The following is a 10,420-nucleotide window of genomic DNA, read 5'->3' on the forward strand; positions in this document are numbered from 1 at the left end:
TGTTAAGCCTTTAGCTATTTAGCACTTACAATAACTTAACTTAGGCATTAAGCTGCTTGACTAAAGGATGTCGAAAAAACTAGTTAGTAATGGAGCCCAATTATGAGGCATGACCCAATTTTGGTTAAAAAGAAAACATAAATTAGTAATTTATGATACTTGTAAGACTTTCATTGAGATTTTATGATACTAGCTCACTGCTAGAGCCTTTTTGTTCTAAACATATTATGTAAGTTTACTGGGAAAAAAGCAAGAAGTCAAAATATTTTATTCAAATACAAGTACAAGTATCAATCGATCAGTAATCATCAAATGAATAATTATCTACGTATTATGATCCACAAAATTTATTACACCAATCCCACATAAAAATGGACATTGTCTCCGCCTAACCAAAATTTATCACATGAAAACCACGACTAAGGACATAAGCATCATCAAAGCAACATTAGAAGCAACACTTGCGGCAGAGTCGGTAGATGGTGGTGGTGGTGGTGGTGGAGTGACTGTGGTGCCGGGTGGTGAGGGGGTAGAAGGAGTGGTGCCAGGCGGCGAGGGGGTAGAAGGAGTGGTGGTGCCAGTGCCAACAACGTTAATAGCTAATTTTTGGCCTCTTGAGCAGTGGCCAGAAAAGGTACAAATATAATATTGCATGCCATTGGCAGTAAGATTGATGGTAGCCGGACCACTGTTACGAAGATTAAGAGAACTGTCTGTGTCACAGTCACTGTAATCATCCAGTGTTACTGTGGCCACATTGTGTGCTCCTGTGGCGAAGTTGAAAACTGCAAATGGATTGAAACACAATTAAAGTCCAAACAAATTAAAATTTTATAACTGAACTGAAACTTAATTTTATAATTAAATTTTATAACCATATTTTGCAATAAAAACTTAGTATCCCAATCAGGCAATAGCTTGATAGCTAGGAACTCTTATGCCCAGGATGAAATCTCAAGTTCGAGACCCAATTCTTTCCCTTTCATATTGGTTTGATTGTTTTATTCATAATCTATGGATCCTATGATTGTGTACAAAGATAGATATTCTCACTTTTAGAATTGGAAGTAAATACCGAAGGAAAGAAAACGAACCGAGAGAGTCACCAATGGTGAAGTTGCGAGCGGCAGCCCACTCAGCGTAGTAAGTGGAGTTAGGAGGGTTTTGCCACCCCAAAGCATCTCCTACCACATGAACTACGGCCTCTGCGCTTTGGAATGCTACTCCTCCGATAACTATTGCTAAAAGAGCAACAGCAACTTTCATGCTCATTGTTTTAGCCATGAAAATGTATTTTCTGTGTTCTCAATATTCAGGTCGCCCTCCTCTCCAATATGCTGCTCCTTTCTGTCTCTGAGTTTTCCATTGCCATTGTGATTGGTGTTGAATATATAGACAAAAAATTAAAGGGTGTAAATGTTGACGACGAGGCTACTGAATTACGTGGAGAGATTGAATTGCTTGACCAGCAATTTTTAACTCCGGAGCAGTTGTTGAATTGCAGCATCTAGGAAATAGACTTGGTGTCCCATTGGTGCGAAAGAAATTAAAGTAAAATAAAGGCCTATAACTGATTCAAAATTGAACACTAATGGCGAATATGTTAACTTTAAGGAAAATTTGACTCATTAAAGAACAATTAAAAAAATCGTTTACCGAACCAAAGTACTGTGCTTCCTGTAAGGATTAGCATTTCCTCTCCTAAACATACACTTGTTACTTTTTTGAGAATGCGTTAATCAATGAAGATGTTAGTAGCAATTTCATTGAGGAGGAAATTCTTATCCAGAGCAGCGTATACACTACAATGCTCATTGTTTGGTGTCACACGACGTTTGTATCATAAAATATTTTACTGTTTAATAAAAATAAAATTATTAACTTTTTCTTAAAAAATTTATATAATCGATTGAACAAAATATAAATTTTATTAAATTTTATATTTATATTGCAAGTAATCATTAAAAAAGTCAATCAATTATTCTATTAATAAATTTTTCATCAAACAGATATGATTAAATCTAATAAATATAATGGTTTAAAATATAAATGACACCGGTGTATTGTAACACCGAATTAATTGTATCTACTTCATTATTTAAAATTAATACATAAATATGAATATTTATTAGTTTGGTAAAAAAAAGTTCATTTATTAATATTTCTCGAGGCTTTTGGGATGAGAGCAGATATTTATTTTATAATTTTATAATTTTTGATATTGAATATTATTATTAAATGTAAGAAAATGATTGTTTTCATTAATTATTTTTTTCTTAAAGAAAAGATCTTTGGAATAAACAAGAGATACTAAACTAGGTCTCATTGCGACTGTCAGCATAATATAGCTGACAAGACTTTAAGAGCAAAATGACATGTAAAGTTGTCCACTTTTTTCTTTTCTATTTTCCAAAGAATTTATCTTACTAGTGTTTCATGAATGGTCAAACATAATTTTTATAATTAGTGGTGGGTGGATGACATAAAAACGTGTAATTGCTGACAGCATCCATATTGATTAAAGAATAACCAGAATTCTGTGGTCGATTCACAAATATAAATTTCCTTAATAAATAATAATAATAATACAACAATGGTCCCATTGTCTGTCAAGAAAACATAAAACAAAGAGAAGCCTATTCTGATGGCGAGGATGACTTTTACCAAGTGGTTTAGGATTCTGAATTCGAATCCTGAGGGAGACAGTTTCTTGAAGGCATTTTCAGGACCCATTTTAGTTGGATCTTTCTCCAGGCCCTGAAATTAGTGTTGTTGTGATGTGCTTGGATCCGGTAGCTGTGGCTCTCTGAATATTTTGTAGCGGAGAAGGACCCGTATGGTCACACCCAACAATAGTTGCTATGACTGATAGCTCCCTCTGCCCCTTATTAGCTCTTGATTGTTACAAAAAAAAAAAAAAAAAACATGAAGAAGCCTATTTTCTAATGTTGCCTGGATGTGGGTATGATCTGAGCTTTTTTTGCTGCGAAAATTGCATTGCTGAAGTGTAAAATAATACATATGCAAAGAAATTGATGGCCTGACTGATAATGCTTTGGAAATATTTTGAACCTAATGAAAGGTTCGTTTACTCGCAGAAGTAGCATATACTTTTTTACCAGATACTCCAGAAAAGAAACTTTCGGCAAAGCAACAAAAAGAGAAAAAAAAAAAAAAAAAATTACATTTGCTAGAAATATAATAATCAGCTATTTCTGGCGGATGCTTTATGCAGAGACAATAATAAATGTTGTATTTCTCAACTCCAAGGAGTGACAAGAATGCTATTGAACCTACAAATTGACTTCCATATGCCGGTTTTGCTCTAACATATAAGGAGGACTGGTGCAACATCACTGTCTCAAAAATAGGAGTGATGCCACAGCAGAGATTGTAAATATCAAAAAACAAGAACTGGAGAAACCTTGATCTCGCACAGCCTGCACCATGCACATAAAGAGGTCGAAAAACAAGAAAAACTTATGAGGATTTGTAAATCATGAAATAACAATTCATTGCCTACAACCTCTGTAAATCTATTCAGGATGACAGCATAATATAACGAATGGCATCCTCATACATGATAGACAGATCAAAATTATCAACCATTGTAATATACAAATATATCGCTTTTTAGCCAATCCACACTGATTTGTCATTAATACATTAACAGCTGGAAAGTATTTATAAACATAGAGGCATGGACTCCCAAGAAAAATCATGCATAACCCGCTAATATGAAAAAAAAGGTATTAAGTTGAGCAAAAATGACGTGCGAGTAAGACTATTCATGCAACAACTATCCAGCTCTATTGGATTCTTTATCCTAGAGTGTACAAGCAGTTTAATCTATGTTCATCAATTAAGTCTTTGAAATTTAAGGTCTTGACTTGAGTACATATATATGTATTAACATATCCAACGATCAACATGAAGACTTCAGATCTCTACTATGTCTTCCATATACAAATCATCATTCCACAAATCATTATATGATTACCCCAGCGTGTTAAATCTTTTTAATACATATGAATAATTTTGAAAACAAACTGGCTTAATCAATATCTTGACAGGTGACCATCAAAATGATGCTTCATTGGTGTAAGGAACCTCATACCTTCAAAGAAAAAAGTGATGATTCTGCTGATGAAGATTTAAGTCCATGAAACCCAACATCATATGAAATGCTCCCATCAGCCTTGAACAGTCCAAAATTCCTCTCAGAAGTTGGTCCAGGCTTCAAATCCTCATTAAATATAGCAAAAACATATGCCTTTACTACCATTTTTGGCCTGAAAGGAGTACCTTTCCTTTTTGCAAGCCTTTTACGCAGATTATAGTTGTATGTTCTTGCATTGTCAGATGTTGCTGCAGCTTCATTATCATCTCCATGAGAAGCCCAACCAGTCTCTGTAACTATAACTTCCATCTTTTTAAATCCAGCATCTTCCAATGCAGCATAGGCTGCATCAATCTGAGCATCAAGCATGTTATCATAGTGTAGATCAGTTTTTGGATCATAAATACCTTCAGTTTTCTGAAAAAGAGCATAATTAATATCAATATTCCCTGGATCACCCATGTAGGCCAGGAATGGATAAGCATTCAAGCAGAATGGAGAACCAATTTGAGCGAAGAACTGCAAGAGTGGTTTCATGAATTGAGCAACATTATCTCTAAATACACACGAAGAGGGAGGGTAGGAATTATCAAAAACAGCTTGTGAATGTGCTGTAGTGATCTGAACTGCATCAGCTAAATGAAGTTTATTTAAGGCATTGTGAACATTTTTAACTGCACCCAAAAGGGCTCCCCAGAGTTCATAATCACCTCCTCCTAAAACTTCATTCCCCACAGCAATCCCACGAATACTTGTCTTGGGAAGGAACGCCTGGACATTTTCTTTAACCCAAGTCATGGCGTGACTTGCATTAGCACTCATGTCTTTCACATAATCATTTGGAAGGCCTACCACAAGTTCAAGCCCAGTACCACTGAATGCCTTCAGGACACTGTGATCAGCATCATAAATCCGAACATTCCTTATTTTTGCTGCCTTGAGAAGTGTGACAACTTCATCAGGTGAAGGAATGTTATCAGCAATTCTTCCATAATTTATTCCATATGTCCCGGTAAAACCTTGCACTGTTAGAGGTGCTGCAAGAAAAAAAAATGCAATGGCGGAGTTCGATTAACCAGTATGTCACTTGTTTACAGCCACCACAAGCAGGTAACAACCAGATACAAGAGCATCAATACTCTCTACTGAGTCATATTTTGTGAATTCAGTTGACTATATCTAACTTGTGTGTTTGGGAGGAGGAAAGACACCTTTATTTGCCTATTTTCATGTATATATATAACAATTCTTTGTAAGGACTCCAGAATTCTATTATACCATGCAATGAAAACCAAACAAATAATGGACAAGCTAAGTTATTCCTCTTCTTTGAGATGCAAAATTAACAAATTAAAAGAATAATTAACTTGAAGAAAAATATACTTCGTAACATTCTTTCAGATTATCTAATTATTGAAAGAGAGACCAAACTGATGATCCAGCAGAACCATGTTCCATAACAAAATTCAGTAACAGATAAAATCATCCATAGCCATACTGCCATAGGCATAGAGCTGTAATAATTAACATCATAAGCATAACTTCTTTTGAGCAACAAATCAGGTTTGAACCACCAAGGCATTGACTAATCAAATTTTCAAGGAAATCCCAAGAAATGGAAAACAATAAGTATATACACCAATTTTCAAGGAAATCCCAAGAAATGGAAAACAATACGTATATACACCAAGTGTCTTAAAACAGTATGAACAAAGCATAAATGGAAAACAAACAATTCCCAGTCTTCCAATTGACTGTGGTAAAAACACTTTCAAATTATCAAAAACTAAAGAGATTTTCCCATAGGAGAAGAACATAATCCTAACCCTGATTGGAATATAAGCAACCTATAATTGAGAACAACTACCAAAAAACAAAAGTGATCCGAAATCCATCCAGAGATTAACCCAAGGAAGAGAAAAACAAGAATCAGACAGTATAAGCACAAACAATCAATTCAAAAACAAAAAAGTTCCCAGTAATAATATTTAAAGAAAGGAGTAAAGAAAAAAAATTACCAATTATTGAAGCAAAGAAGAGCCACAAGATGAAGATAAACAAGAAGCAATTGTAACAGCTCTTCATTTCTTCAGTAAAGAAATAATCAAGAAGCAATAATTAAATCTTGATTTGAACAACAAAACCCACTGATGTAACTGAAATGCTCATCCTTGTTCTTGATCCTCCACTTCTTCTTCTGCTGCTGCTGCTGCTGCTGCTGACATGCCATAAGGCATCAAAAGAAAAAAAAAAAAAAGATTCCAACTTTTTTCACTTTCTACATACTAAAAATTCCAACTTTACTCCTCTCCATCAAATGCTCTCTCCCTATAAACATATATATTATTCTCCCTCGGTCTATCTATTAATTCTAAATATGTATACAATCTGTATAGTTTTCAATACAAACGTGTGATGATAATTTGTGGGTATATTGAGAAGACTCGAAGAAAGTAGTTGTTTTTTGGCGGTCGTTTTCTTGGAGAACTTTTTGAGAGTAATAAGAATAAGAACTAAGAAAGTGTTGAGACTTAACAGGGTTTTTGTTTTGGGCTTTTTGGTTTTATTTTTCCTTATCTTTTTCTTATTGGTAAAGATTATTTTATTAATTAATTCATTTATTTGAAATTTTGCTGTTTGTTAATGTCGTGACTTGCGTACTCACTGAGCTGTGGTTCCTATTGGTCGGTGTTTTCTTGCCACTTTAAGCCTTGAAGGTTACATTTATGGTCATACTTCTATCGTGTATTTCTTAAACCCCGCAGAGCTGCCTCTACCACACGCGCTGCCTATCTTTTAAAAGCCAAAGCCTATACCGGTCCCTCAACCATATCCAAAAGAACAAATTGGTCCTTCAAGTTCTTTCTCATAGAAATAAGATTCAATTTGGCTCCGGATCTTATAGCTAAAAATTAGTTTCAATTTTTTAACCTGTTTGGCCAGTTTAGTACTCAATTTATCTATTTTGATTCATTTAATTCCTTTTTCCCTGGAGAATAGGGATGATATGATAATAACTCTTAGAATAAAGTACGTGAGATCAACTTTAAAATAATAAATTAAAATAAATATATTTCTTTACTTTAATTTATGAATTCCTTTATTTGCATTAGTCGACTATAATAAATTTCTCTTCTTAATTATATTGAACATATACAGGCTCATATATCTATGCTACTCACTTATGCATAGCATTGATACTACTGCTATTATTATTTATTCTGAATTTTTTTTTTAACAGTAGGAAAAGAAGTAGCCATAATCAAAATTCAATGGAATGCAGTCTCACTTAATTTGAATTTAAACTTTAAAGAATATTGCGAGCATAAATAATATTAACAAGTGTAGATAAACAAAAAGAAAAAGCCTTAATCATTCAAGAAGCTGAGAGACATGAATTATTTAAGAATGATAGAAGTGATCATTGAGCTATTTGATCAAAATAATTGTCATTTCTACTTTTCTTTTGATATGTATCAATGTTTGTTTAAAGAAACTATTATCAAATTCTTAAAAAGTGTATTTTATGTTCCTTAATAGGTGAAAAAATAACATGAATTGTTCAAGTCAAAACAAATAAATTCAATGTTAAATTAATCAAAAGGGTCAATTTGATCTTTATCAATAAATCTTGAAGCCAAATTAAACTTCATTTTCTTTTCTTTCACTTTATTATCTTTTTTCTTTTACAAATGGAATTTCTAAACTATTGTAACTTCTGATATATCATGTTGTCCAATTTTTAAAAGTATAATTAGATTGATAGGACTAAAATAATAAAATAGAGGCCTAAATGAGAAAATTATTTTTTACATGAGGCAGTGTGTAAAAAGAAAAAATAAATCTATCTTTCTGTATATTCTATTTTGGTAAGTTCTAGTGGCGAGTTCTGCAAATTGTCCCTATTTGAAGGATCACTCTGTGAATCAGGGCTAATATTTTAGTTAGGTGAGATAAAACATTAAAAAAAAAGATGGTCTTGATTGAATTTCTTCAATGACTGTGATATATTTAATGACTTAAATATGGAGCTGATTAATGATTTAACTTGGAAATAATTGAAAAAAAATATATTGACAAACTTAGAGAAACATTAGGTTAATTTATAAAAATAGTCGGATAGGATTAATAATTGGAGACCCTTACTTTGGGCAAATGCAATTAGTTGTTGAATCATCTTCACCAAAAAAAAGTTAGAATTTTTTTTTTATGCATTAAAATACATAGATTTTACTGTTAATTTAATCATTCATTTAAATTGCTTTATCGGTGACATTAGCATTGTGTTTTACGTAAAAATCTAGCAGACTTGAGTGGCAACTGGCAACTTGCCCCTTGAAATTGTTGGATTAGTTCAAATTGCCTCAAAATCAACTTCTCGATCCGGTAAGTTTATGCAATCCGACTTATTAAAAGAGGAAGTAAGTTTATTGAAAAACAGTATATGAATAAATATATATCTTTTTAAATATAAATAAGACTATAATACTATCTACCAATTGCCTTCCTAGACCGTTAAAATTGGATATATATATGTATACTATCAATTTAGGAACAAAAGTTAATTAGGTAATAATTCTGCCTTTAAAAATTAGTGGGTCGGAAGCAACTAGAGCGCGTGGGGCAGCATACCATCTTTTTGGAACTTGAAATGCCTGTCTTTTGACCGTGCCTCAGAAGGTTTGCCACGTGTCTACTTAGCGAGAAAGAATTATTAGATTATTTATTTATCATAATTACTAATAAAAGAAAAATAAAAAATTTTGAGAGTTAGCTGAAATCAAATTATATATTTATTGTCAAGTAAAATTAATATCACAAAAATCAAAATTAATTAACCTTATGTTTTTTCCTCTTAAATTTCGTTTTCTTTTAAGGTGAAATTCTTACATAAATTATAAATTTAATTAATTATTTTTCATATTTATATAATATATATAAATTTTCGACCATTAACTATTAAATGGTATAATATTTTATCAGTGAGGTTAAGATAATTATGTTATGAATGAATTGTGGATGGGGTGATCAAAATTAGATAATATAAACAATAATAATAATAATATAAACAATTTATTATTATTATTATAATAGCATATATTGTAAATGGTCAATTTCGAAAATCTTACTGGAATCCTATTATCTGCGCTTTGACGAGTATTAGCACATTAATTTTGCTAATTAAAGTATTCCGTGGCCCTGAGCCAATGACAGAACTTTTCATAGGGTCATATGCCCCAATACCCAGGGCACTTTGATTCACTCCGCATTTTTAAAAGGGCAATTTAATATCTATTATTAATCTATTACATAACTTGATACAATATTAAAATATTAATACATATTTATAATTGAATAAGTTTTCTCAAGATGTGATTAAGATCATTAGAATAATAATAGCATAATCAGTTGAAATAATAAGTTGACACAAAAATAATAATGCTTCACTCAAAGAATTAGACGACAATAAACTTAATTTTCTTGTCAGACTAAAGCCAAATGCATACTATTAGTTATAGTTTTAATTTGATTTCATAAATAATAATTATTTTTTTAGTTTTAAACACCTTTAAAGCAAGTTAATTAGGTTCAGTAAGTCCAAAAGATACCCTTTTTTTTTCTAAACAAAAAAAAGTTATTGGGAAATGAAGTCTGAAAGATACTTAATCGTCATTTTTGTGGTCACTTTTTTGGAGTTATTCATAAACAATGTGGAGAGCTTGAAATTAAAGACATCCAAAAATCAATTCAGTGTTTCAAAAAAAGAAAAAAGGAAAAGAAGAATAGTAGAGGAAGAATTTAAATACTATATGTAGCTATCAGACACTTGGGTTCAGTGGCAAACTTAAGAAGGATGAAAGGATGGATTCAATCAATCAATCAATAAATTAATTGCACTAACAAATAAATTATGTTAGTACTAAATTGAAATTATTGAATTACATTTTTTTTAGATAGACAAATAAATAAAGTATAAAGGATATGCAAATTAATCAGCTTTTGCTTAAAAAGTTATAATTAAGCTCTCTTTTTCTCACCTATAAAACACAAAAGCTCTAAGCAGACAAATGTGACAGATTGGAGTGGCCAATGGAGACCCAATTTGACAAGAATATGCACTATAGTTTCTATAATGTAAGTAGGTAAGTTAATATTCTAGTTTCCATTAAAAGTGAGTTTAAAGGAAAGATATTAATAACACAGAATATGCTGCGATTGCTGTTAGATATAAGTCTTGATTCTTTGATAACTTACAAAAAGTAATAAATGCTCCCTTCTCTATTTCTTCTTTAATTTCTC

At 31.9% G+C, this 10,420-nt stretch overlaps 2 protein-coding genes across 2 annotated transcripts; both read right to left on the minus strand.

Moving 5' to 3' along the window:
• Nucleotides 1-234: 234 nt before the first annotated feature.
• LOC8270218 (cucumber peeling cupredoxin) lies at nt 235-1,383 on the minus strand. Its single transcript, XM_002527149.4, has 2 exons — nt 1,095-1,383; nt 235-785 (listed from the first exon to the last, which is right to left on the minus strand). The coding sequence occupies exons 1-2, from the start codon at nt 1,282-1,284 to the stop codon at nt 403-405; spliced, it is 573 nt and encodes a 190-aa protein (XP_002527195.1). The 5' UTR covers nt 1,285-1,383; the 3' UTR covers nt 235-402.
• A 1,108-nt stretch (nt 1,384-2,491) lies between these two features.
• Nucleotides 2,492-6,666, minus strand: LOC8270219 (glucan endo-1,3-beta-glucosidase 11). Its single transcript, XM_048372171.1, has 3 exons — nt 6,139-6,666; nt 4,118-5,157; nt 2,492-3,440 (listed from the first exon to the last, which is right to left on the minus strand). The coding sequence occupies exons 1-3, from the start codon at nt 6,203-6,205 to the stop codon at nt 3,354-3,356; spliced, it is 1,194 nt and encodes a 397-aa protein (XP_048228128.1). The 5' UTR covers nt 6,206-6,666; the 3' UTR covers nt 2,492-3,353.
• Nucleotides 6,667-10,420: the final 3,754 nt, after the last annotated feature.

The sequence above is a fragment of the Ricinus communis genome, chromosome 3 (genome assembly GCF_019578655.1).
Source record: "Ricinus communis isolate WT05 ecotype wild-type chromosome 3, ASM1957865v1, whole genome shotgun sequence".
NCBI classification, from domain to species: Eukaryota; Viridiplantae; Streptophyta; class Magnoliopsida; order Malpighiales; family Euphorbiaceae; genus Ricinus; species Ricinus communis.